The sequence below is a fragment of the Brassica napus genome, chromosome C5, assembly GCF_020379485.1.
Source record: "Brassica napus cultivar Da-Ae chromosome C5, Da-Ae, whole genome shotgun sequence".
Classification (NCBI taxonomy): Eukaryota; Viridiplantae; Streptophyta; class Magnoliopsida; order Brassicales; family Brassicaceae; genus Brassica; species Brassica napus.
In genome coordinates, this window is record NC_063448.1 from 4,186,698 (window position 1) to 4,213,326 (window position 26,629).

Sequence of the window (26,629 nt, forward strand, 5' to 3'; positions counted from 1 at the left end):
TTGATAATTATTATATTTTATTACAATAGTATGTTTTTTATATTTTTTTAATGTTATAATATGTTGATATGGGTAATTTATTATTAAGTCGCTGCAATATCTTATAATCAATCAGTCACAAATATCCTGCAAATGCAACAATTTTCAAACGTTGTATCAGTCATACAAAACGCTTAATAACACTTGAAACTGCAACCACCCGCATCCGTAAACTTCCGCACCCATAACCGCAACCGCTGCATTTAAACATGTCGTGCGCTTATGAGGTAGTATCAGCTAAATTAGCCCGGCTTACCTTTTGGATGTAATTAAGGTCTTCTTGGTGAATATTTTCTTAAACTTTATTTTTTGTTCACAAAATATTTTTTGTTGTTAACCAAGGTTGAAGACCAACAAGCTTTTCATGAATTAAGGTCTTCTTGGTGAATATTTTCTTAAACTTTTTTTTTTGTTCACAAAATATTTTCTTAAACATATTCAACTTTTCGTGAGACATGTCTAATCCCCTTTGAATCATACCACTTAAACGTAATTCTACGTTTTCACCTCTTTTTTTGGTTTGTCGAACTTCATTTGTAAACTTCCTGTTTAGTTTCTTTGATTAGATATGACAACTAGGATTCAAATGTTTTGTCAAAGAAAATAGGTTCGTTCTTATGAAAAGTAAACGAAGGGGTGAGACGAAGCATTTTTAATACCACCACTATATGGACAGGGACAAGTGACGTAGAAAAAGGCTATTTCTCTGACGTGGCTCTCGATCTCCACTAGCTTTCGTATTTATCTCCCAATTCATAATCATATTATAAAACACTGAACCAATTGAAAATTCTACGGGATATAAAAAGGTTGAATATACAAATGGTAATGGACGAAGACGTTGGAAAGACGAATGATGTGGAGAGGACACAACGAACGGAGGTTGTTTATCCGACAAAAACATCTGCATCTGACATGGCTATCATTTCTCAAGTCCCCCCTCTTAATCTTTCGAGCTCCCATCAAGGAAAAACTGTAATCTAAATTTTGTCTTTAAAGTTTAATCTATTTTACTAATGTATGTGAAGAAATAAACGGGCCAATAACAATCCATACAACGTAACTGATGAGAGTTTTTGACTACTTTTTAATTGAAAAGCGCCCTCCATAAACAACATATAAAAGCTAATTATTATCATTGGATCGAGAATTATAATAAGCTAATTAATCACTTGTAAACAATTCAAAAATAGGATTTCTCGTTTTTAAGTTACACCATATATTTTTTTCTACTTTCATTCTTTCACTTACCACCATTAAAACGAAACAAGAACAAAGCTCCGTTAATTTAGTTAAACTCTAGTTTCAGAGAGACACGTCTGGATCTAATCAGGTGGATAAACACACGTGACAAAGCAAAGAAAAAAAGTTATAATAAACACACAAAAAAAAAAACAAGATAAGAACTCTTACCAATGTCCACCACTTTGGAAAATAAAAGAAAACAAAACTCACAACGTTTTCCAGATAAAAGCAGACACACTTCACATAAGCTTCGCAATCACGTACCTGTTGGATACTTAATTTAACACTGCTCTTGGTGGTTTCTTCACCTTTTCGTTTTTGGTAAAAATCATTTAAAAAAAACTTTCTCTCTTTAATTATCTTTGTTTCCACTTTATCGGATCAACAGAATCATCTTTTCACCACCAAAGACAAAGGCTCTGTGATTGTGAAGATGAACAAAACATTCTCATCTCTGCGCAAAAGTCTGGTGTTACCTCTTCATGTACATATTCGCACGGTATAAAGTCTTATCCAGACAAAACTCAACATCTCAGATGCAAATATATTTGTTTAATGTCTTTATTTTTTTTTCAGCTACAATCTTTTTCTAAGTACAACGCACAAGCTGCATCAGCGTTGCAAGAGGAGCGTAAGAAACCTACTTATCAGTAAGTTTGGATCTAAACTCATGTAAATATTGACTTTACCATTACATTAGAAAATCTCTTTTTTCACAATCCTTGTTTCTATTTTTAATGTAGAGATGATAATGAGTATGCTGATATGGATTGGGATAATCTCGGGTTTGGTCTAACTCCAGCTGATTACATGTACGTCATGAAATGCTCAAAAGACGGTGAGTTCACTAAAGGTGAACTTAGCCGCTTTGGTAATATTCAGCTAAGTCCTTCTGCTGGAGTCTTAAACTATGGACAGGTAAAGAGTACTCTTGTAACCACAAACGTTTCTTGATTTTTCTCTGAACTATCTACTAATCAGTGGACTACTCGCAGGCGATATATGAAGGTACAAAAGTATACAGGAAAGAAAACGGGAAGCTTCTTTTGTTTCGACCTGATCACAACGCTGTCCGAATGGAGCTTGGAGCTGAACGGATGCTCATGCCTTCTCCTTCTGTTGATCAGTTTGTTGATGCAGTTAAACAAACCGCTTTTGCAAACAAACGTTGGGTACAAAACGCCTTTTCTTTGTTAACAAACATATTATCATTCTCTGAAGAGGTTTCTTTTGAGGATGTGAGTGAGTTTGTGTGTGTTTTGGACTTTGGTTAGGTTCCTCCTTCAGGGAAAGGGTCTTTGTACATAAGACCTCTGTTGATGGGAAGTGGTCCAGTTCTTGGTTTAGCACCTGCACCTGAATATACATTCATTGTCTATGCATCTCCTGTTGGTAACTACTTCAAGGTATCTTTATATATATCCTTTCTTTTTTAAGCTATTCTTCAGTGACAATAGAACGATTGGTTACTAGGCGTCGTTAGCTCAACTGGAAAGGACTATGGCCATTGCGCTTCAGTTCGAGTGACCGTTGGGACGAAACTAATATTAGATGTTGTAGTTTCGGGCCTGGGGATTACGAGCTTCTGGTATTTACTTTTTTTTAATAGAACAATTGGTGAGTCTTTTCTCTACTGGTTTTATAGGAAGGTACCGCTGCTCTTAACCTCTATGTAGAAGAAGAGTATGTCCGTGCAGCTCCTGGTGGAGCTGGAGGTGTAAAGAGCATCACAAACTATGCCCCGGTAAGTATATAAACCCACTTACTTTCAAAAAGGCAACAAGTTTTGATAAGCCATGTGGTGTAGGTTTTGAAAGCACTAAGCAGAGCCAAGAGCCGTGGGTTTTCAGACATTCTTTATCTAGACGCTGTAAAGAAGAAGTATCTTGAGGAGGCTTCTTCTTGCAACGTCTTTGTTGTAAAGGTAAACATATACATATATACTGTGAACTCTATTTTGCTGTATCTTCCTAATAACACTACTTCAGGGTCGGACAATCTCAACTCCTGCCACTAATGGAACAATCCTAGAGGGGATTACTCGGAAAAGTGTGATGGAGATCGCAAGTGATCAAGGTTATAAGGTAACACAACTCAAAAGCTGTTTTAACCAACAATGATAAACTTAGATAAGTATCTCATACTTGGGATATGATCAGGTAGTAGAGAAGGCAGTTCATGTGGATGAAGTAATGGATGCAGATGAAGTTTTCTGCACTGGAACTGCTGTTGGAGTTGCTCCTGTAGGCACTATAACATATCAGGACAAAAGGTAACAAAAAAAAAAAGAAAACTCAAAATGGCTTTAAACAAAGATTTGGCCTGATGTAATAATCTTTCTGAAACATTCAGAATAAGGTATGAAACTGGGGATGAATCTGTCTGCCAGAAACTGCGGTCGGTCCTGGTCGGTATTCAGACAGGAACCATTGAAGATACCAAGGGATGGGTTACATGCATCAACTGAGAAACCAGTTATCAAACCATTTACTACAAAGAGAGATTCACTCTGCATTTTATCAAGATGTGTATACACAACAATGAAGAAGACTGTGTAAATCTATAATAAAATAAAATATTAATATATTGTCAATATTCACTTGGATAATGTAAAAACAATGTATTCTGATTCCATATTTTAATAAATGCATTCTTGGTTGAGAAAGAAAAAACAACAACTGAGAATCCAAATCATTCTTGTTTTTTTTAAGAAAGAATAATAACATGGAAGAACAGATATGATACTTAAGGCCAAAAGCCTTTCTTCTATACAAACTCTTTCTCTCTTCAAATTTTCCTTTGAACTCATCCTTGAAAGTACTAGAACTCTGGTTTCAATGGACCTAAGGCAAGAAGAAACTATCAATAAAGACACATAAGGAAGAGACAGAGAGATGGAGAGAAGCAAGTTTGTGTACCATTATTAGGTGAGAAACTAGACATAGTAGATGGATTTGAGACGAACCCCATTTGGTAGAGGCTTTGTAGTTCACTCTCTAGTGTTGTCTACAAGATGAGATAAAAAAAAAATGTGTAAGAGAATCTAAAGTGGTGACAAAAGCATGATGTGTTGTGTCTGCTGTTGCTTGCCTGAGGTAATGAGTTGTATTGTGGAGCTGTGGTGGTAGAAATGTTCGGTATTGTCCCTTGAAAACGGGCGAAAGGATTGAGACCGAGCGTAGGAGTGTTCCTGTCTCTTGACTGCAGAAGCTGAACGTAGAAAATGTAGCTTTAGTACTAATTCATAACTTGCAAACTATTAATCATTTCATTGTGAAGTTTTGGGAGGGGGTTCTGAGCTTCTTACATCTTTAGCAAGAAGCCTGTCTATATCAATGTTGAGTTCTGGATTCACCGTCGAGAGTTTCATAGACAAAAACTGGAGAAAATGAAAGCAAGTGTGACACAGAAAGAAACATCAGCACCAAAACCTCGAGCAAAGTAACTTGAGCGTTTCAAGAATCTGGCGTTATTGGGAGTTGTTCTTACCTCAACCTGCTGTTGTAAAGACTGAACATAGTTGATGATTTCATCAAGCATAACCGCTTTCCCAGTGATCTAGAATCAATCACCAACCACAAAAAGACTCTCAGCTAAAATTTACTCAGGAAATCAAAGGAAGTTAAAACTGCTAAAAGCCACATTTTAACTCCAAGTACCTTGTTACATCCAGGAACAAGCTCTTGAAGCAGTCTCATCCTTTCACTGATCTTTTCTCTTCTAACCTTCAAGCAGCAAAACATCTCAGAAACAGTGATTGGCAGGAAAACAAAGAGCAAAAGAGTCATCATTACCCTTTCTGCAAGACTGTGACTATTAGTGGCTTGACCTCTTCTTGCCCTCATATGAATGTAGTTTTCTTTAGGTGCTTCATCACTCTGTGAGCTCTCTTTGTTCATCTTCTCTTTACTCTGATCATTTTTCTGTTTCTTCTGGCTCTGAGGGTCTTCTTGAAATTCCTCCACAGCTTTCTGCCAATTAATCAAGAATCACTTGTCTCAGCACAAAACCACATCAAAAGCTTTTTAGTCTTTTTACTAAATTTTCTACATCTGATGAGAATCAAACCTTGAACCTATTGCTACCAAACCAGAACTCACCTTGTTCCATTGTGATTCGGCTTCTGGTTGCCTTCTTTTTCTGTTTGAGGAACCACCAAGAACAACATCATCTGAAACCTGGTGACCATCTCCAGCTATGACCAATCTTCCAACACTTTCCCCTTTCTTGTCTGAACCAAGAAAATGACCACCACCACCTCCACAATCACCAAAAGGAAGAAGACTAGCAGGCATGTCAGGATAGCCAGAACCAGAACCGGTTTGGTGGTAATGAGGGAAGCAACTCATCCCTGGGTTGTCCATAGCCAATGAGGGATAGTGAGAGCTAGAGAAGCCACCAACATTGACAGCTGGATCCCAATCTGTAGAAGAGAAGAAAGGATCTGACTTTGCATACAAAGGCATTCCAACTCTTGAGATCCCACTTTGATCATCTCCATGGTTTAACCCCATCTCACCTTCATTGCTCTCTCCACCCATTTCCTCTTGATTCAAACCCTCTAAACAAAGTTTGCTTCTTTGCAAGTTAAGGAAAGATAACTCTCTTAGGATAAATGCTTATTCGTACACAAGTCAAACGAAGAAAGTAACTAAAGAGAACAACAATAGACAAAAGAAAGCTGAGAACTTTCTTTCAGAGCATAAAGTGGTAATGAGCAATGGATTTAGCTAAGTTACAGCTCACAGGAGCTTAACAAAGGGAAGAAAAAAGTAAAAAAAGAAAGAAAAAAAAAAGGAGATTCGCTTTTAAGAGTGTGAAAGAGAGCAAAGTCACTGTCTCATCTCATAACCAATCTCTTCAAGCTTCAAGAGAGAGAGAGAGAGAGAGGAAAGAAAGACTTGACCTTTGAAAGACAAAAACTCAGATGAATGCAAAGCTTGTGAGATCAGAGAACTTTGAATTTGAATTTAAAATGAAGGAAACTGACACAGCCTCATTGGATATGATCAAGTTGGTAGGATCAGAGAAGCAATGATTTGGGGAATTAATAAATTGAAGGAAGACTGAGGGACAAACCCTGTTTTGAGATACTCCAAGATTGTGGTTCCCTCAGGAAAGAGTACAAAACAAGAATCAAATTGTTCGGTGGGAGTTTTACATGTTACAGTAAACCAAACAAGGTATATAGGGGAAGAGAGATAGTACACTCAAAGTGAAAGAGGTATCAAATGCTGTTTTTGCTTGAATTGGGAAGAATGAAGAATTTAAAGTAACTAAAGAGAACCAAAGCAAGCATCAAGTTCCAACCTTTTTATAGAATCAAATAAAACAGTTGTGATAATTGTGTTTAGAGACAATAAAAGACCTAGAGAAAGAGAATAATTACTAGTTGAGAGAGAGAGATGTTGAGGTTAACACTAAGCAGAGGAGACATAATATGATTATTAAAAACAAAGGGACAGAACAACTACTGCCAAACTGCTTTACTTTCCTCTTTTCTTTTTCATTATTACACAACCTAATCTACCTCTTTACCATGTCCAGCTCTCTTTTTTTTTTTTTTTTGATAAATACATGTCTTAACTTTTACACATTGGAAGTGTATAAAACAATGTAAGTTTTACCATGTTTTTTCAATCAAATTTCTCAAACACCATTAAAAAATTTCATTATTTTAAATGTACTTATTTTAAAGTCTCATTGTGCAAGCAAGAGGGTTCTTCTCTTCATGCCCAAGCTTTGCTTTCTAGCTTCTACTCTGACATGTGCTTTAGAATATTATAACATATATAAGTACACATACATGCATGTATAAATCATATAATGATTTATGTGTAAGATAATATTATTTTTACTGACAACTAAATAGTATTCTAAACAGAAGACTCTTTGCTGTGACACACTCATATATTTGTTCTGAGACCGAGTCCAACTAACCCTCTTTCGGAATAATTTCCCACTCAGCTTTTCTAACAGCCGTGTGATTAAATCACTACGTTTAGATCTCATCTTTGCACCGCTGGATCCAAGCAACATATTTTTTATTCTTTTTCTTTAGTATTTTCCTTTCTATAGTGTAATAATAATGTGTGATCACATAATACATACTTTCTTCTTCTTTTTTTTTTTTGGAACACACTTTCTTCAGTTATCAGGATTTGAAGGTAGTTTGAAATTTTCTGAAATAGGTGGAATATGGCATGAGGGACACATTGTGTAATCTTTTGGTGTTATTACCAATATTGCAACTTGAGAAGAACAAATAATATCGTCCATTACTGAAATTGCAGTTATGAATTTACAGTGCGTAAAGTTTACGAGGATCCAAAAATCTAGGTGATACTGTGTTGTCATTTTCTGAAAACAAACAAAGTTAAACTGGCAAGCAGACTGATAATTTCCAAACAAAAATAATACTTTGTCTTCTTTTTTTCTTTCCTGAAAACAATACTCACTAAATCAAAATCACACCTTGAAATCATAGCTGCTCTTTTTTTTTAGCAACAAAAAAAATAAAAGCTGCTCCAAACCCTTATTCAACTTAATAATCTTACGGCCAAAAAAACTTGACCAGTTTTATGATGTGTTGTTATTATTATGAAACATGAGTTAGAAAATTTATTAAATAGTACTAATGTCTCCTTTTTGCTGTTTTGTAATATTGATGAAGCTACAGGCTAAGAGCAGTGTGTTGAACTTTTGTTTTCAACTGTTTAATTAATGCAGTGAGTCTAAAAGAAAATGAGATGGATCCAACACTGCCACATGGCAAATTATAAGCAGAGTAGATGTTGGCAACGACCCACATCATATGTTTTTATTGGTTGGTGAAATTTATGTGTTTTTTATTTCCACAAAATTATTGAATCTTAATTATTTTATATTAAACTATTTTTAAAAAAATTATACCAGAAACTATAATTTTAATTATCTATTTATAAAGAATAGTCTTGTTTCATTTGGATATAAAAACATCATATTAATATATATGATTAACCTTTAACCAATTTTGTGTTGAATAGATACTAATAATAATTTTTAAAATCCAAAATTCTTCTAATTTTAATTACTCAAATCTCAATAATTATCAATATTAAAACCGGTTTTTATATATTCATAATTTTATACTTCCTCCGTTTCAAAATAATGTATATTCTAGAGTTTTCATACTTATTAAGAAAACGCGTAAAAATTTGACAATAAATGCATTGTTTTTCTTGTTTAGTTATTTCCTATGATTTTTAACCAATCAAAGATCAGTAAATACAATTAATGTCTTTTAAATTTACAATTTATCATTATTATATGCATTGAAAAGGTAAAATATGGATTTTTTAGAAATATTTTTTTTTCTAAAACATGGATTTTTCTGAAACGGAGGGAGTACTTTATAATGATGATTGTTATTTCTGTGTCTATTAATTAAAATTAAAATAATAAAATTAGTATAAATTAGTTCAAATTGATTTATTTAACTTTGACAAATATATTTTAAATAGAGTGTTAGTGTTCACTAAATGAAAATATATTAAAAAAATATGAGATAAAAATGGTGGGGTAGGATGTTGAATTTTTTTAAATAAAACGATTATAGGATATAAAAAATGAATAGATGTTGAATTAATATGTGGAAGATTATGTGGAATATTAAAAAGGTAAAATAGGGTGTCGAATACTAATGACCATCGTATATAGTCTAATAACAGTTCAAACCAGTGTTTTGAAACCCGACCCGGATCCGCGGTTGAACCGATAAACCCAGCAACCCAGAAAAAATCCGGTTTGGGTTTTGTGAAAAACCCAATATTTAGAAACCCGCAAAAACCCACAAAAATCCAGTAGAACCCGGAATCCGATACCGGTTGAACCAATAAATAATTTTTACTTCTTTTTAATTTTTAATTATGTTTTTAGATTATGTTTTATATTCTAAATTTCTAATTAAGAAGTTATATACTGACCAAAAAAAGTTAGGTTTTTCCTTTTCAGTTTTATATTTGTGATTTTTAGATTTTAATGAAGATTTCACTATGTCACTTGAAGAAAATAAAGTGAACGATGGTAGAGAGAACCAAAACTAGTTGATGTGATTTGGTGTTTATTTATTTCCGTTATTGATAATTTATTATAATAATTTTTTACTTTTGGTTTATTTTGTATTTGAAATTTAATTTATTATTCACATTAAACATTTAAATATTTATAAATTTTATGTCTTGATTTTTTTAGATGTCATAACTCTTACCTTGTTAGACAAAATTATAAATAATCTAAACTATTTTTTGATATTTTGTATATCAAATGAAAATAAAAATATATAAATTAAAGTTAAGTATTTTCTGAATGTTATTAAACATAAAAAATATACATATTCAAACTATTATTTTATGTTTATAAAAACGTTTAGAAAATATTAAACTTTAGTTTCTATATATTTATTTACATAGCTGATATATTATTATATAATAAAATTAATTCATTTATTAATCTGCGGTTCGCCCGCGGTCGACCCAGTGATCCAGTAACCCGGTAAATCGTCCGGTTCGGTGTCCGGGTCGGGTTTAAAAACATTGGTTCAAACACACAATATGAAACCAGGGAATCATCATGATCCCAACAGTAGCTGCTAAGTGCAGTTTGGTCAGGTAGTTTCAGTTTTGTTTCTTAAGTATGAACAGGACTGATCCCCTACTTCTTACGAATGAATCAATACATAGTTGGTGGTGGTATATCATTTTTCATAAAAGTCAGACAAATTAAAGATGCGGTGGAAACAAATTAACAATCACATCTCTTTACGAAATGCTGATTTATGATACGAAGCACACGCAATAATACTAGTAGTTACCTTTTTTCAACAAAAATAATCCTAGATTAGTACCAAAACAAAATATATTAATATCTCATTGTCACAGGAGGAAACATAAAGAATAACAGGGAATCTGATGGAATCAATTAATTGATAACTATATGTATAAAGTTCGAGCTCCAGCTGTTTATAAGACTTGGACGCAGTAGTTTTTCGTACTAGTTCTTGTAGGGCTTGGGACAACTAACCCCCAACAACCATAAATCACGGTCAAACTTTATAATTATTTGGTCAAACTCACAATCATAGTTGTTAATTAGCTGTAAGCCGGTAACTCATATACACAACTCGTATTTACTAAGCGCGGTATTGTCAAAACTTCTCTAAACAAGTAGAGTACTATTATTATTGTTTAATAACCTGCATTTACAACTACATAATAAATCAGACCTTTTTTTTCGTAAATAGATCAACCAAATATGAACTCTTGTAATGGGGATGTATTTACAAATGTAGTTAGGTTGGGAATATAAGATTTTTTATTCAACTTGGAAATGGTTCTCATCATTGCAAGCAAGGTAGGAGAATTAAGATCCAACCAAATTATGGTAAGTGAGACTTGCACACAACTCATTTCTACATTACTCCAATAATTATTTGAGACCACATTAGATTACTGTTTAATGAAAATGCTCATATTAATATGGTAATTTTTTAATAAAAATATCAACCGTTACAAAATAAACTCTTGACGAATATTCTTTATATATTAATAGAGAAACAATTTTAGAAACTAACATTTAATTTGTAAGTTATTTACAAACATGCTATTTTGCTTAAGTGTCACAACCATAGACTCTCTCGCAATACTTGATTACAAAGTCATCTATTACAAGACTAATTATAAAAAATGTGAATGGTCATACCATTTATTAACAATAACTATACAAATCATTTATTTTAATAAAAAGACGATATAACTATACGCATCATTCCTTTTTTAGCCATATGCCCGAGATTTAACAATACGACATATATAAATAACAAACCATGTTTCATCGATTATTTGTATCCTATACATTCTTATAATCCATATTAACATTTCTAACAACACAATATTTTTAGTGTTACTATAACGTATTTATTCATAAACTTTATTTAGAAAACATATGTGTAGTATATGAAATGATTATATAGATTAAGTTTAGCTAGCAGTGAAATGTGAATGTTTTATGATCAAATGATAACTAACTGTTTTTTCTAAATAATATAAAGTATATTTACGTTTTGTTATACTGCGCAATGCGCAGGTTTCAACCCAGTGGTTACAGCATTACAAGCTTTTAAACAATTTTGACCATCGATATTGGTATGACATACATCTAAACCGATTCAGTGTTACAGTCAAATGTCAAAAAAAAAAAAACTATCGTCTTATTAAGTCTCATCCTAGATTTTTAAAGTTACAAGCATGAAGCATCACATCTTAGATGATGCGTATCACGTAGACTATATTTGCGAAGTGATTTATACACATGTCGTTACTACAATCATTCTCGCTAAAAAAAAAAGACATGACACTTAAAATAGATGACATAGTTTTAGAAAACAGTGACATGACATCATATTAATTGTGAGATGTAAAATTTCCTTATAAAAATTTAAATTTTTTTGCAAGAATTTTAAATATGATAATAAAAATAAGGGCAAATCTTCAAAATAGCACATTTCTAAGTTTATATCACAAAAATATCAATCAAAAACTAAAATGATCAAAATAGTACTTTTCTAAGTTTATCCTTTGAAAATTTTAATTTTTTTATTTTTCAAAATTTGAAATCTTATCCCCAAAACCTCATTTCTCAACTCTAAACCCTAAACCCTAAACTCTAAACCCTAAGTCCTAAACCCTAAACCCTAAACCCTAAACCCTAAACCCTAAACCTTAAACTCTAAACCCTAAACCCTAAACTCTAAACCCTAAACCCTAAACCCTAAACTCTAAACCCTAAACCCTAAACTCTAAACCCTAAACCCTAAATCCTAAACCCCACCCTTTAACTCTAAACCCTAAGTTTGTGACTTTTGATAAAACATTAAGTGTTATTTTTGTGACTTTTGACCTTGAGTGCTAGTTTGAGAACAAAAACTTGATTTAGTGCTATTTTTGTCTTTTTTTCTAAAAATAACTCATATATCATCATTAATGTCAATTTTCCATATATATATATTTATTTATGGTAAACTATTAAATATATTAATAATTTATATATCATAATTAAAATAATAATATATATATGTATATATGTATCTCACATTAATAAAAATAAACTAAATAAAATAACACTAATCCAAAAAACTTTGATAGTTAAATATTTAAACATTATTTAAATTTATCTGTTCATCTTCATCGTTTAAATTAACAAAAATATTTTTCAGTTTAACTAAAACAAACAAAATCTCAAATTTATTAGAATTTATATTTATATGTAAATATATATATATATATATATATATATATATATATATGTATATATTTAAAATTAGATGGAAAGATATATATATATTTAAAATAAATAATCATTAAACACAATAATATAATTAAAACTATTTTTATAAAATATAATTTTATCTTTATTAAAATTTAAATAAAATCAAATTTAAATAGTTATATCAAATCAAAAGAAATAAGATTACAAAAATACGTTTATGATTTTTTATAACAATTGAAGTTAAAATATAAATTAATAATGTTGAAATATAAATCAATTTTTTTTTTGAAATGAAAAAATGTTATGTTAAAAATTACTATTTAGTTATATAATTATCAATTAACCACTGTATAAATAATGGTACTATATAATATCGGATTCATGTGCTGTAAAAGAACAATGACACACGTAAAAAGTGAGTAAAGGAATGATTAAGAAGCCTTAATGGAGTTGGTTTGAGTTCCTTATTAAAATCCGTTTTAAATCAGAGTATCTAAAACTTTGATTAGCGTGAATGGCAACTAAAGCTAGAAGATCCTCCGACCACGCGAGAGGAGGACTACTTATATGGATCCCTCTTTTAACTAAAACTACAATGGCCCACCACATGAAGTGGGAGTGGTTCGTGCTCTTTTACTTACAACGATGCTCAAAGATTCCTAGGAGCTTTATTATGATCGCAGATCATAAACATATCTTTGTTTGTTTCTTAATCTAAGAATATAACAATTCGTTGTACCTACTTTACAAAAACGAGATCAAAACTAAGAGCGTAGACATGTGAACCAAAAATCTCGTGATGGTCCGACTCTTGATAAAAAATGAACAAAATTAGGTAATTTGGATTTTTAAAAACAGTTGAGTCTGTATCGTTTTGTTTAAGTATTTGTTTTTGAAGTAATTATAAGGTGTACTTCAAGTTTGCCAAATGTGTATTCGCAGGGACATATAGCTAATGATATATCGGAATAGAAAAATCTCTGAACTTGTCATAAAATTCAACAAAACTGTTTGGGGCATATCACATTCACGTACATGAATCGATGTGATCACATGCTTGTAGTAATCCGTGTGTCGTCGATTGAAAAAAGGAGTGGCGTAACGCTTTCTTGATCAACGGACGTCCGAGAATGAGAAATGCGTTTGCCTGGCTTTGTTGATGACGCTAGAGCCGATCCATGTGAGCTGATGACAGTAACCTTTGTTGGATTTAAAAAAAAATGTGTAGGATTTGTTTTTGACGCATAAAGAAGACGAAGGTGGTGATGATCACAATACTAGAACTATTATTGGTAATTTTGGTATTAATATATAATAGAGGAAATTAACATTCAAACTATTATTGAGGTTATTTGTATATATTATCGATAGTTTCTTTTATATATTTGATCATTTTATTTATATATATATAAATATTTTTTGTTGTTATTATATAATTTTTTTCCGACAGATCGGATCAATTTTTATTAAAAATAATGGAACAAAACGATAATTAATACATCATGGATTGATCGGATTGGACATTAAACAAATTATGACATAAAAACTTATTTTTTCCATCGAACACATTCTTGAAAAAAGTGAACAGTATTGTTTTCACAGTTGAATTATTTTGACTTTTATCTTCCATATGATTTTGAAAGCTTTCAAATCAACCATCGAATTGATACATGTCATTTTAATGTTTTTAGTCGTTTACTTAAGGAAAACTTACATTTTTGTAATTTAAAGTCGTTTTAAAAAATTCAAAATATAACATATAAGAAAAAATCTAACATATAAGAAAAATATAACATATAAGGTGTCCTTATTTTTGTATTTCAAAGTCGTTTTTTTTAAAAATATAACATATAAGGTTTCCTCATTTTTGTAATTTAAAGTCATTTTAAAAAATTCAAAATATAACATATAAGAAAAAATCTAATTTTTTTTATTATATGGTTAATGTGATTGTTTATTTTTTTAATAATATAAAATTAAACAAAAAGAAGAAGGATGCAAAAATTGTTATCAAATCTTTATTATTCATAATCATTAATTGTCATATATATGTAAATAATATTAGATAATTTTGTAGCTTTTATTTAGGGAAAGAATACACACTTCTTATATTTTAGGTTAATATAATGTTCTCTAGTGGACATTAAACAAATTATGACATAAAAACCTTATTTTTCCCCTCGAACACATTCTTGAAAAAGTGAACAGTATTGTTTTCACAGTTGAATTATTTTGACTTTTATCTTACATATGGTTTTGAAAGCTTTCAAATCAACCATCGAACTGATACATGTCATTTTAATATTTTTAGTCGTATACTTAAGGAAAACTTACATTTTTATAATTTAAAGTCGTTTTAAAAATTTAAAATATAAAATATAAGAAAAATCTAGCATATAAGAAAAAATATAACATATAAGGTGTCCTCATTTTAGTATTTTAAAGTCATTTTAAAAAAATATATAACATATAAGGTTTCCTCATTTTTGTAATTTAAAATCATTATAAAAAATTCAAAATATAAAATATAAGAAACATCTAATTTTTTTATTATATGGTTAATGTGATTGTTTATTTTTTAAAAAAAATATAAAATTAAACAAAAATGAAGAATGATGCAAAAATTGTTATCAAATCTTTATTGTTAATAATCATTAATTGTCATATATATGTAAATAATATTAGGTAATTCTGTAACTTTTATTTAAGGAAAGAATACACACTTCTTATATTTTAGGTTAATATAATATTCTCTAGTGAACATTAAACAAATTATGACATAAGAACCTTATTTTTTCTATCGAACACATACTTGAAAAAAGTGAACAATATTGTTTCCACGGTTAAATTATTTTGACTTTTATCTTCCATATGGTTCTGAAAGCTTTCAAATCAACCATCGAATTGATACATGTCATTTTAATGTTTTTAGTCGTTTACTTAAGGAAAACTTACCTTTTTGTAATTTAAAGTCGTTTTAAAAAAATTCAAAATATAACATATAAGAAAAAATCTAACATATAAGAAAAATATAACATATAAGGTATCCTCTTTTTTGTATTTTAAAGTCGTTTTAAAAAAAAATATATAACATATAAGGTTTCCTCATTTTTATAATTTAAAGTCATTTTAAAAAATTCAAAATATAACATATAAGAAAAAATCTAATTTTTTTATTATATGGTTAATGTGATTGTTTAATTTTTTTTAATAATATAAATTTAAACAAAAATGAAGAAGGATGCAAAAATTGTTATCAAATCTTTATTATTCATAATCATTAATTGCCATATATATGTAAATTATATTAGGTAATTCCGTAGCTTTTATTTAAGGAAATAATACACACTTCCTATATTTTAGGTTAATATAATGTTCTCTAGTGTTATATAATTATGAAATAATGTGACACCATTAGATTAAACTATACTTTATATTAGATGCTCTAGAATTCTTTGAAATAGAATTTAGAAAGTATTTAGAGTGCCACTTAGGATTTAGGTTTTTTGTAATTAATACAAAATTAAGGTTCTAATTTTTTAAATGCTTCTCAATAACGGGGATGTATGGAATTATTCATAGTTGGGCCTACGTTACGTTATTTTCGTAAGGAAAACAAAATCACTAAATGGGTCTCACGCGACAGTAAATGGGCCTCGCGTGAGAGGGAAGCCTACCCGCTATAGCGTGTGTCTTGACTTTCACTCTCAGGCAGCGAGCTGATCAGAGACGGAGAAGCAGAAGGGGAAGGAAGCTCATGGAGAAGCAGACGGCGTTACAAGTTCTCATCTTCTTCGTCTAGTCTTCTAGAATTTCAGCTCAATTCCCTCAGCAACCCATCGACGTTTCGGAAAATTTCATACAAAGTTTTATCCCAAAATGGAAGAGGCATACGCCAGATCCGTATCAGAGGTGGCTATGCATTTCCACTTGTCAATCTCGTGGCTGCGATTGCACATCAAACCGGTGATGATGGGTTTGTGTTGTCAATGCAGGTGCTTGATTTCTTTGGGGTAGACTCAACGAAGGGCCTTTCTGATTCTCAGGTATGAGTTTCTGAACCCAATTGTTTGGAAGTTGAAACCTTTAACTTGTTACAGTCACTTTGAAAGCTCAATGTTTAATGTGTCCCTGATCACTGCATTTGTAGGTTGATCATCATTCTAGACTTTACGGCAGGAATGGTATTGTATTACTTCCTATTCTCTTGCATTTCTATAAGATTCAAAGTTTTTTTATGAAGTTTCATTTCAATCTTGTTTTGTTCTAATCTTCTTCGTTTAATGTTTATGCATGTTTTTTCCACACAACGTGCAGTGCTGCCCGAAGAGAAAAGTAAGTTTTTCAGTAACTGTCTTTGAAATTCATCCTTACTTCCTTAATTATATTTTGCTTAGAGGTTTCCTGAAAAATATGTGCATCATGGTTCTAGATTGTTTTAGCGATTTGATGATTTGACCAGTTATCACAGGTGATTTCATTTTTGTTTTCACATGCTCACGGTTGGTTCATTTGTCTAGAATAGAGCTCTTCTTTTGCAAAAACAATTGATCTTTCTTTAACTTCTCTTCTTGAGAATGTCTTAGTTTATCGTGATAGAATTCTTTATGGATCTTCTTACCACATGTGTCAGTTTTTCTTATCTTCGTCTTAATTAATACGCAGGAACTCCATTCTGGAAACTGGTTCTCAAACAGTTTGATGATTTACTTGTTAAGATATTGATTGTGGCTGCAATTGTCTCATTCGTATTGGCTTTGGCCAACGGAGAGACTGGTTTAACAGCATTTCTGGAGCCTTTTGTAAGTCCAACATATTTTTTTACCACTCAAAATGGCTTTCATTTAATGGATCGGCTAGTGTTTTTTATTTGGGTGGAGTTTAATCTTGAAACCTTGTTTTTTTCTCTTATCTCTGTGGTCTTTGTGAAAATTAGTTATTTATGTTTTCTTTAGACTGCCTATTCTTTTGTGACGTTCTAAATAAGATATCTATAAGCCGACTAAAAGTCTTCACTAGCTGAGAGATTTCCGCATGTATAAGATTCTGTTCTGTTATATGACTCCATTTAATTTAGTATATGATTGCACCTTCACCAAGACTTCCATAAACCAAATTTTGCATGTGGAGCTTTCTCTGAGTATCCCAGTTCTTCTTTGAATTTACTATTCCATCACAGGTGATTCTGCTGATATTGGCTGCAAATGCGGCGGTGGGGGTAATTACGGAGACTAATGCTGAGAAGGCTCTTGAGGTAGTTTTTTTGCTACTGTTTAAGTGATGACATATTTGCGGATACATATCAGATTTCCTTGAAAATAAATTATTTTAAATATACTGGACAGTGCAAGATCAGTCATTTTTCTCTTTCGTGTCTTTCCACAAGGTGTGTTGTCAGGGGCACGACAAACTTAAATGGGCTTAAAGATTATGTTAAGCTTAGATATTATTTTGGTTGTAAGCTGTAACATTTACTTATCCACCATCTCTGTTCTCTCTTTGTCCTGTTGTAGGAGCTACGTGCCTACCAAGCAAATATAGCCACAGTATTGCGAAATGGTACTTACAAGTTATATATATGTCCATTGATTAGTATCGCTGCAAAATATACGCTGAGTGTTTGTCCTTTCATTGGTTTTGATTCTTACAGTGAACTATTATTTAAGCTGCTTATTAGCCTATCGTTATATGATGTTGTTATCTCCTCTAGAGAAACTTTGTATCTTGGCAACTCTTCTTCTTCCAAGCTAATAGCTCATTTTGTCTAAAATGACATTTAAGATTTAGGTATTTAAAAATGTTTCTGTGTTCTTTCCTTTTGTGTTCGGGGCGTTGTTCCAGTTTTTGGTTATCTCCAAGTTTTATTAGGTTGACGACATTCCATATTAACATGTATGCAATGGCAGGGTGCTTTTCTATACTACCAGCAACAGAGCTGGTGCCAGGCGACATTGTTGAAGTGGCTGGTATGTGTGCTCTCTCACCAAAACGCAGTTTTGTGGCAATGGCTCAGAGTTTTGCTAAATTATTAATGTCTGCTTTTCGTGACGCTGGCATGTGAAACAGTGGGCTGTAAGATTCCAGCTGATCTTAGGATGATTGAGATGTCTAGCAATGAGTTACGAGTTGATCAAGCAATTCTAACTGGTATGTCATCGTGTTACTCATAACTTCTTATTTTACTAGGCACAATAACTATAGATGCCAGTTGGTGATTACTACAACTTCATGCCAACCTTTTTCTCTACCAGTTAGTGAACATGCATTTTCTTATAACATTAGAGTTTCAATAACGATGGTGGTTCTTTTCATGTAGAGTGCGCTATATTCATTCCCTCATTACCAATTGTTTCCCCCTTAAATTGCAGGTGAAAGCTGCTCTGTGGAGAAAGATGTTGACTGTCCTTTAACAACAAATGCTGTCTACCAAGACAAGAAAAATATTTTATTTTCGGTACGAGTTAATACTCATACGTACATTAGCTAACTGTCTTATCATTTCATGTATCTAGAGATCTAGTTCTATTTCATGCGTTCACCTTAACGAGCTGTAATATTCTTATTTGTTTCTCACTATTAGAATTTAGGCTCTAAAACCTGTTGTAGTTATCTATTTCTGGTTCCAGTTACCTCTTTACACCTCTTTATCTGTGTCTAATTTAGTAGAATGTATAATGATTGCCAGGGAACTGATGTGGTCGCGGGTAGGGGCAGGGCTGTTGTCGTTGGAGTTGGTTCGAACACTGCGATGGGTAGCATACACGATTCTATGTTGCACACAGATGATGTAAGCTATCATCAATATTCTTTTATTTCTATCTGATATGCACCATGCGTAGTTTAATATGCTTTATTACCAGTCAGAACTCTCTCATAAAAGAAGGTTATATTGTACCTTTAATTGACTTCAATTTCCTTCACTAAATTGTTTGACTCTTTACGCTTTTGACATGGTAGACTTATTTCCTGCTGCATAGCCTGTCTGGTGGTGGTTCTTTTCCATCTGTTTCGAAGTGCGTTATAACTACTAGGCTTTTCTCTCTTATTTGTAAATGCTACTGTCATAGGAGGCAACTCCATTGAAAAAGAAGCTGGACGAGTTTGGCAGCTTTTTGGCTAAGGTGAAAACTATTTCCTTTTCTGAAAGTTTAAATTTCTCTCATTTTGAAGAGTTACTTTAGTTACAAGTCTGTATGAAGTTTCCCATCCCTTGGATGTCAAATTTTCTCAGTTACAATTTAAGCAAGTGTGAAATAATTCACAGAAAATAAAAAATGTTCTGTCAAATGACTGATGTGGCAGAGATCTCTTGCAAAGATAGTTAGTTAATTTCCTTGGTATTTTTATATGTTTCTCAACATAACTTAAAGTTCTCTCACAATGTAATCTATTCTGTTCGTATAGGTGATTGCGGGGATTTGTGTACTTGTGTGGGTTGTCAACATTGGTCACTTCAGTGACCCTTCTCACGGTGGCTTTTTCAAAGGCGCAATTCACTATTTCAAGGTACAGAAATTTATTGTTCTCTTTATGACAGTTTTGAATTTGTAGTTTGGAAGTACAAAATTAGTTGCGTGTGTTCCGCTCTTGCTGTGATAACAAAAGATAGATGTTGCTTCTCCGTTCTTTCGGTGACATCCCTAGATAGACTTTCTAGATTTAAGTAGCGAAGTCACAAAAATAAGAAATTATCGTTCTGCAACGAGTCGCTATTAAACATTGTTGACTATTAAGTTTAAGGCTGTCACGAATCATGGCTGCGTTTCTTATCTTCACTCAGTAACAAATTTATGACTTACCGAAGTTCTGCTCCATGTATCCCCCTCATTGTGATTAAACGCTGAAGATTGTAATCAGATCCTTTTTACCAACTTAAAATATGCCATATACTGTTTATTTTGGTGACAGGATTGGTGATTTGCTTTTATTTTCCCAGATTGCAGTTGCCCTTGCTGTTGCAGCTATTCCTGAAGGACTCCCTGCTGTTGTTACAACGTAAGTGTTCACTAATTCCTTTGCTAGCAAATATCAATATTAGGAAAAGGCTAATGGTAGTTGAAACTTAGGATGATTTCTGCGGAACTCTAGTGTGTCGTGGATACGAAGAATTTCCCAGAGAAGTTTGGTGGCTCTTACGATCATCAAATTGCAATTTTTTTTTTAAGTTTCAGTTCGCTTTTGTGCTGGCTGAGTCCAAAATTCTTTGCTGTTAATATTATTAGTCATCTTCCACATTCGTAGCTACTCCTGGTTACTATATTGTGACTTAAATTGGTTATGATGGCTTTGGGATTTAGGTGTTTAGCTCTTGGAACAAAGAAAATGGCTCGTTTGAATGCCATTGTTCGGTCATTGCCATCTGTCGAGACGCTTGGCTGCACTACTGTAATTTGCAGTGACAAGACTGGAACATTGACAACCAATATGATGTCCGTTTCTAAGGTTAGCATTATAATCCTCAGTGCATGACCATGTTAACTCTTATTATTGGTATCTCCGCCACTTACAGTTTTCTATTTGAATTGTTTTTTTTTAAACATCTTTGGTTGGCAAATCTTGGCAAGTAGTTAGATAGAGATTTTAGGACTAACTAAGAAAAAATAACAATTTGCTTGTAGATCATGTGATTTTGTGAGTAACTAACTTAAACTAGTTAAAATTTTGCATGTAAATTTTCTCATTTTGGTGTCTCAAATAGAATATTTGAATATTCTTCCTCTCGTACTTGTATGTCAGATCTGCGTAGTCCAATCTACAGACCATGGTCCTGTGATTAACGAGTTCAGTGTTAGCGGGACAACTTATGCACCCGAAGGTACCGTCTTTGACAACAATGGCCAGCAGGTAACTATTACTTCTCCTCTGGACTATGTAATTGGCCAACTATTTTGTACATGATAGTTGTGAGGCCGAGTGATAGTTGCCTTACCTACCTACATGCTCCCAAACTAATATCAACAACACAAGGACAGCTTGAACTGAAAATTATATCTCAGGATTGATTGATAATGTGATCTGGATGGCAATAGATCTTAAAGATGATATTCGAGGGAAAGCTCGTTAACTTCTGGTTTCTTCTTCCTTCCCATTTTGTATCATACTAGTAGAAGAATCATGGTTTCTTCTTCTTTTATTTTTTATACATTTTCTTGTATATTATGTTCCGCTTTTCTCATTTGATTTTTAAAATTTCATAGGAGTTTCTTCCCTTATAATCTTAATCATTTTATCGTACATATCAATGATTTATAATTGTGAAAGACAAAAGACGAACAACTCCATAGCAAGCTACAAACTACACGGACATGCCTCGTAACAGCACACAACATTATGTTTTCTTCTTTTGCAGCTGGACTTCCCTGCTCAGTCACCATGCCTTCACCATTTAGCAATGTGTTCATCACTCTGCAATGACTCCATTTTGCAATACAATCCAGACAAGGACTCTTATGAAAAAATTGGAGAGTCAACTGAAGTTGCTCTTCGAGTTCTTGCCGAAAAGGTTTGTATTTTTGTAAATTCTTTCTTTAGTAGAATTCGTTTCCACAACAAGAAGGATCATGAAACATAACAGACGGTTCTGGCCAGTCTCATATTGAATCTTAGACTTGATCGCTACCTTCCATTTCTTGTCATCTTACTGTACACTCTGCGCAGAGGTTGAACTTACCATGTCTAGAATCTGAAGGACCGTTCAACTTACTTATGTTGCTTAATTTTCAGGTCGGCCTCCCTGGTTTTGATTCGATGCCGTCTGCTCTAAACATGTTGAGCAAGCATGAACGTGCAGCATACTGCAACCATTATTGGGAAAACCAATTTAAGAAGGTGCTGCTCTAATAAAACCAACCTGTTTGTTGTGTTGGCCGTTATTTACATGCATTTAGCTTAGGGAATAAAGAGCCGTCCTTCTTTGTTACGCATATACTTCATTACTCTTGTAGTTACACACATATTAGTTGATAATGACCTCGGAACATTATATTTCAAACAATTCGTAGTAATTTAATATGAGTAATTGATGGTCATGTTTATTCTAAATTTTCAGGTTTATGTTTTGGAGTTTACACGTGACCGCAAAATGATGAGCGTCCTGTGTAGCCATAAGCAAATGGATGTAATGTTCTCAAAGGGTGCTCCAGAAAGTATAATTGCTAGGTGTACCAAACTTCTCTGCAACAGTGATGGTTCTGTTGTTCCATTAACTGCTGCTTCCCGTGCAGAGCTTGAGTCGAGGTTCCACAGGTTAGACATCAACTCGTTTAATGGAATTTGATTAGGTTCCACAGGTTAGACATCAACTCGTTTAATGGAATTTGATTTATTTTTGTTATTACTTAATGATGATATCATTTGATGCTTGTATTCTCACTTGTAATGGCAATTTTGCTCTTTAAATATATGAATGAAGTGTTGGTTCCATTTTCTGACCATGTATCTTTCCAACAGTTTTGGAGATGAAACATTGAGATGCTTAGCGTTAGCATTTAAAACCGTGCCCCATGGTCAACAAACTATTTCCTATGATAATGAGAACGACTTGACGTTTATTGGGTTGGTACGCCTTTCTTTCAAATATGATAAATTGGAATGAGTTTAATGAGTATTCATCATTTTTCTTATACTGATGGAGACTTGATTATCTTGTACTTCCTTTGAAGGTGGGAATGCTTGATCCACCGCGAAAAGAAGTGAGAGATGCTATGCTTGCGTGTATGACCGCTGGGATTCGTGTTATAGTTGTAACCGGGGATAACAAGGTACTAGAAATTTGAGCACATGCAAATTTTTAATAATCTATATCTTTTAGAGTGCTTATTCTGATTAGCATGAAACTTCAGTCCACAGCAGAGTCGATATGTAGAAAAATAGGGGCATTCGACAATCTGGTCGACTTTTCTGGTCTGTCTTACACGGCTTCTGAATTTGAACGGCTTCCAGCGGTGCAACAAAATCTAGCATTGCGAAGGATGACGCTTTTTTCCAGGTATTTGTAAAACTATTCCTTTATTGATAGTGTTCTTAGAAGCAAGGAACATGAATTTTAATCATCACACGATTCCTTTATTGATAGTGTTCTTAGAAGCAAGGAACATGAATTTTAATCATCACACGTATTTCTGTTTCTTCTGTAAAGTTTTATAATCGTCTATTAGAAACCATAGTTTTCTGCGTGTAGGGTTGAACCTTCCCACAAAAGGATGCTTGTTGAAGCCCTACAGAACCAAAATGAAGTGGTAACTCCCCCCCTTTTCACTATGTTATTATTTATTACACTTCTTCCTTTTTGTCTTCGTTTGTGTATATTCACATTTTCCATTAGTGGCTTTGTTTAAACTTACAATTTTTTTTATGTTTCTTAACATTTTTACTCATTAGAGAAGAGGTTCTTACTTCTAACCGTTGAACACATGAACCTTGTTCTCCTAGGTGGCAATGACTGGTGATGGCGTCAACGATGCTCCTGCATTGAAGAAAGCTGACATTGGGATTGCCATGGGTTCTGGAACTGCTGTAGCAAAGGTATTTACCTTGTTTTCGTTTTTGATTTGCATCTTGTGTGATTGTTATATTTTGCAGAATAGTAAAATTACTATTACTGGACTCTTCATCCCTTCAATAAACTGGTTTGCCAAGAGTTCATATCTCTAAGCTCTTCTTCGTTTAACCTATTTTTCTCTAACTGTTTCTGAATTCCAGAGTGCTTCAGATATGGTTTTGGCTGATGATAATTTTGCTTCAATAGTTGCGGTATGTTTGTTTTCTTCCATATACACGTCGCATAAATGGTTCAGCGTGGTTTTCAAGGCTACAAATCACACTGCGGTATCTTCGTTAGTGCAACTCCTAAACATTTTCTCTTCTTGACAGGCTGTTGCGGAAGGAAGAGCTATATATAATAACACTAAGCAATTTATTAGATACATGATCTCTTCAAATATTGGAGAAGTGGTGTGTATATTTGTAGCAGCTGTACTGGGAATCCCTGATACCTTGGCGCCTGTGAGTTTGTTTAACCTGGAAGTAAACTTTGTACTCTCAATAGATTCCAGTTCAATCGCACCAATATCGTGACAGTCGTATCTGCAAAGTTTACTTTTATAAAGCGTGTCTAAATCAATGATTGTTATGGTATAACTTTGTAGGTTCAACTTTTGTGGGTCAATTTGGTGACGGATGGATTGCCCGCCACTGCCATTGGCTTCAATAAACAAGATTCCGATGTCATGAAGGCAAAGCCTCGAAAGGTAGGAGCTGTAACTGTACTGTAACACCTTGTAGAGTAATTTGCAAATAGTTGCTGTGCCAGTTTCTATCAAACTTGTATCTTCATTTTTGTTTTGATTGTTGTTAAATTCCAGGTTGGTGAAGCAGTGGTCACTGGGTGGTTATTCTTCCGCTATCTGGTTATAGGAGGTAAAATAAAAATGTTGGTTCTGTAACTTATCTTAATCATTATGCGACACTAGGATCTTGAAATCTTCGTGGCCAAGTACTGAAAGGTCACTTTGTGGCTTCAGACATCTATCCAACAAAAGGATTAATTTGTTATCTTTTGGCAGTTTATGTTGGCCTGGCAACTGTTGCTGGCTTTATATGGTGGTTTGTTTATTCTGAAGGTGGTCCAAAACTTACTTACAGTGAACTGGTTAGATTCTTTCTTATGGCTTACTGATTATTTCATCCCTAAATCTGATATTGATTGTACATTTGTCAACATTCATATTTGTAAACCTCAGCATTTTTAAAGTTACTGCCCAAGTTTCTTACTAAATGATTCATATCCAACGTTGTTATTGCAATTGGAATCTGTTTTCAGTTATATTCACAATATCATTTCAGATGAACTTTGAAACGTGCGCACTTAGAGAGACAAGTTATCCCTGCAGCATATTTGAGGATCGGCATCCGTCGACCGTGGCTATGACAGTACTTGTTGTCGTAGAGATGTTTAACGCTCTAAATAACCTCAGTGAAAATCAATCCCTTCTGTAAGAATACCTTTCTTTCATTCTTTCCTTGTTAACAGCTGATTACATTAGGGGGGGTCTTTTAACTAGATCAAATAAAATAAAATAAAAGATAAATTATGCCGTTGTATATACTATCCATCTATATTTACTAACATGTGAATTTCGGTGGAGTGACATCCATCAACAAATATTGGATTAAGCCTTAGTAAAGATTGTATGTGATTGCAGGGTTATAACCCCAAGGAGTAATCTATGGCTTGTTGGCTCAATTATCCTGACGATGGTTCTGCACATGCTAATATTATATGTTCATCCACTCGCAGTCTTATTTTCTGTAAGTTTCGTCTCTTCCACAAACCCTGTATGGCATAGCCGTTTCTTGTTTTTAATCCTCTCATGTTTACTGCTAATATAGGTTACGCCATTGTCCTGGGCCGAATGGACCGCCGTTCTATATCTTTCGTTTCCTGTAAGTTTTCTCTTCTTGATAGTCTACTAACTCTCACAGTGAAACCTTACCTTGCTATATAGACCACCTTAAAACTCATCAAGGAATTGCATGACAGTAGGCTGATCATTCAGATATGAGATGAGAGTTATGAAATCAATTAAGTTCCTTGAAATGATTAGTTAATTTGAATCTTTCTGTAAATACTGCAGGTTATCATCATCGATGAGGTTCTAAAGTTCCTCTCTAGAAATACCGGTAATGTTTCAATTACTTTTAAGACACCACCTATCATCCTGAATCTGATGTGTTCTTCTGTGTGTTGTTAATGTAGGCTTGAGGTTCAGGTTCAGACTGAGGAAGACGGATTTACTCCCTAAGGACCGGCGTGACAAGTAAGGATGACAAAACAAAGAAATGGCTTTTTTTTGGGTGAGTTTTGGCAGATACACACCGACACACAGAGAGAAAGGGAATCTTAATAGATTGTAATGCAAATCCTGAAGGCCCCAGCACACCATTATTAGACTCTTTCCGAATTTTGTTTTTGGTGTAACCAGTTTCGCAGTATTCTTACATCAAATCAACATTTAGTATACTACCGCTCTTTGTGCCGATC

The 26,629-nt window shown here is 33.1% G+C and overlaps 3 protein-coding genes across 4 annotated transcripts; 2 read left to right on the top strand and 1 right to left on the bottom strand.

Annotated features, from left to right (window-relative positions):
- The first annotated feature begins 1,445 nt into the window (after positions 1 to 1,445).
- Positions 1,446 to 3,949, top strand: LOC106350617 (branched-chain-amino-acid aminotransferase 2, chloroplastic). The gene is made up of 10 exons (XM_013790479.3): positions 1,446 to 1,783; positions 1,861 to 1,934; positions 2,028 to 2,202; positions 2,280 to 2,456; positions 2,559 to 2,690; positions 2,930 to 3,028; positions 3,092 to 3,208; positions 3,273 to 3,368; positions 3,444 to 3,556; positions 3,637 to 3,949. Exons 1-10 carry the CDS (start codon positions 1,718 to 1,720, stop codon positions 3,749 to 3,751), a joined length of 1,164 nt encoding a protein of 387 aa, XP_013645933.2. The 5' UTR covers positions 1,446 to 1,717; the 3' UTR covers positions 3,752 to 3,949.
- On the bottom strand, positions 3,846 to 6,653 carry LOC106350625 (transcription factor bHLH74). Of its 2 annotated transcripts, none has more exons than XM_013790487.3 (8): positions 5,385 to 6,653; positions 5,079 to 5,258; positions 4,944 to 5,009; positions 4,774 to 4,842; positions 4,592 to 4,663; positions 4,375 to 4,494; positions 4,203 to 4,290; positions 3,846 to 4,127 (listed from the first exon to the last, which is right to left on the bottom strand). In XM_013790487.3, exons 1-8 carry the CDS (start codon positions 5,823 to 5,825, stop codon positions 4,105 to 4,107), a joined length of 1,059 nt encoding a protein of 352 aa, XP_013645941.1. In that variant the 5' UTR covers positions 5,826 to 6,653; the 3' UTR covers positions 3,846 to 4,104. The 2 variants fall into 2 exon arrangements, with proteins under 2 accessions (XP_013645941.1, XP_013645946.1); XM_013790492.3 differs by having other exon boundaries at positions 5,079 to 5,255; positions 5,385 to 6,634.
- A 9,603-nt stretch (positions 6,654 to 16,256) lies between these two features.
- On the top strand, positions 16,257 to 26,625 carry LOC106350609 (calcium-transporting ATPase 3, endoplasmic reticulum-type). Its single transcript, XM_013790474.3, has 34 exons — positions 16,257 to 16,500; positions 16,584 to 16,634; positions 16,739 to 16,772; positions 16,906 to 16,923; positions 17,254 to 17,390; positions 17,768 to 17,842; positions 18,102 to 18,147; positions 18,495 to 18,554; positions 18,655 to 18,735; positions 18,957 to 19,042; positions 19,274 to 19,375; positions 19,656 to 19,709; positions 19,993 to 20,094; positions 20,525 to 20,583; positions 20,886 to 21,030; positions 21,325 to 21,432; positions 21,938 to 22,090; positions 22,312 to 22,416; positions 22,637 to 22,833; positions 23,038 to 23,146; positions 23,250 to 23,348; positions 23,430 to 23,575; positions 23,768 to 23,825; positions 24,019 to 24,111; positions 24,289 to 24,339; positions 24,460 to 24,591; positions 24,735 to 24,836; positions 24,951 to 25,005; positions 25,152 to 25,237; positions 25,432 to 25,580; positions 25,791 to 25,896; positions 25,978 to 26,031; positions 26,223 to 26,268; positions 26,345 to 26,625. Exons 1-34 carry the CDS (start codon positions 16,468 to 16,470, stop codon positions 26,407 to 26,409), a joined length of 2,997 nt encoding a protein of 998 aa, XP_013645928.2. The 5' UTR covers positions 16,257 to 16,467; the 3' UTR covers positions 26,410 to 26,625.
- Positions 26,626 to 26,629: the final 4 nt, after the last annotated feature.

Excerpts from the sequence above, each read along its gene's own strand:
- LOC106350625 (XM_013790487.3), bottom strand. The coding sequence starts at position 5,825 with ATGGGTGGAGAGAGCAATGAAGGTGAGATGGGGTTAAACCATGGAGAT. Across the intron at positions 4,843-4,943 it reads TTGTTCCTGGATGTAACAAG|ATCACTGGGAAAGCGGTTAT; the intron begins GTACTTGGAGTT and ends GATTGATTCTAG. Across the intron at positions 4,664-4,773 it reads CTTTACAACAGCAGGTTGAG|TTTTTGTCTATGAAACTCTC; the intron begins GTAAGAACAACT and ends CATTTTCTCCAG.
- LOC106350617 (XM_013790479.3), top strand. The coding sequence starts at position 1,718 with ATGAACAAAACATTCTCATCTCTGCGCAAAAGTCTGGTGTTACCTCTT. Across the intron at positions 2,457-2,558 it reads CTTTTGCAAACAAACGTTGG|GTTCCTCCTTCAGGGAAAGG; the intron begins GTACAAAACGCC and ends GACTTTGGTTAG. Across the intron at positions 3,209-3,272 it reads GCAACGTCTTTGTTGTAAAG|GGTCGGACAATCTCAACTCC; the intron begins GTAAACATATAC and ends ACACTACTTCAG.
- LOC106350609 (XM_013790474.3), top strand. The coding sequence starts at position 16,468 with ATGGAAGAGGCATACGCCAGATCCGTATCAGAG. Across the intron at positions 18,555-18,654 it reads CGACATTGTTGAAGTGGCTG|TGGGCTGTAAGATTCCAGCT; the intron begins GTATGTGTGCTC and ends CATGTGAAACAG. Across the intron at positions 26,269-26,344 it reads GTTCCTCTCTAGAAATACCG|GCTTGAGGTTCAGGTTCAGA; the intron begins GTAATGTTTCAA and ends TTGTTAATGTAG.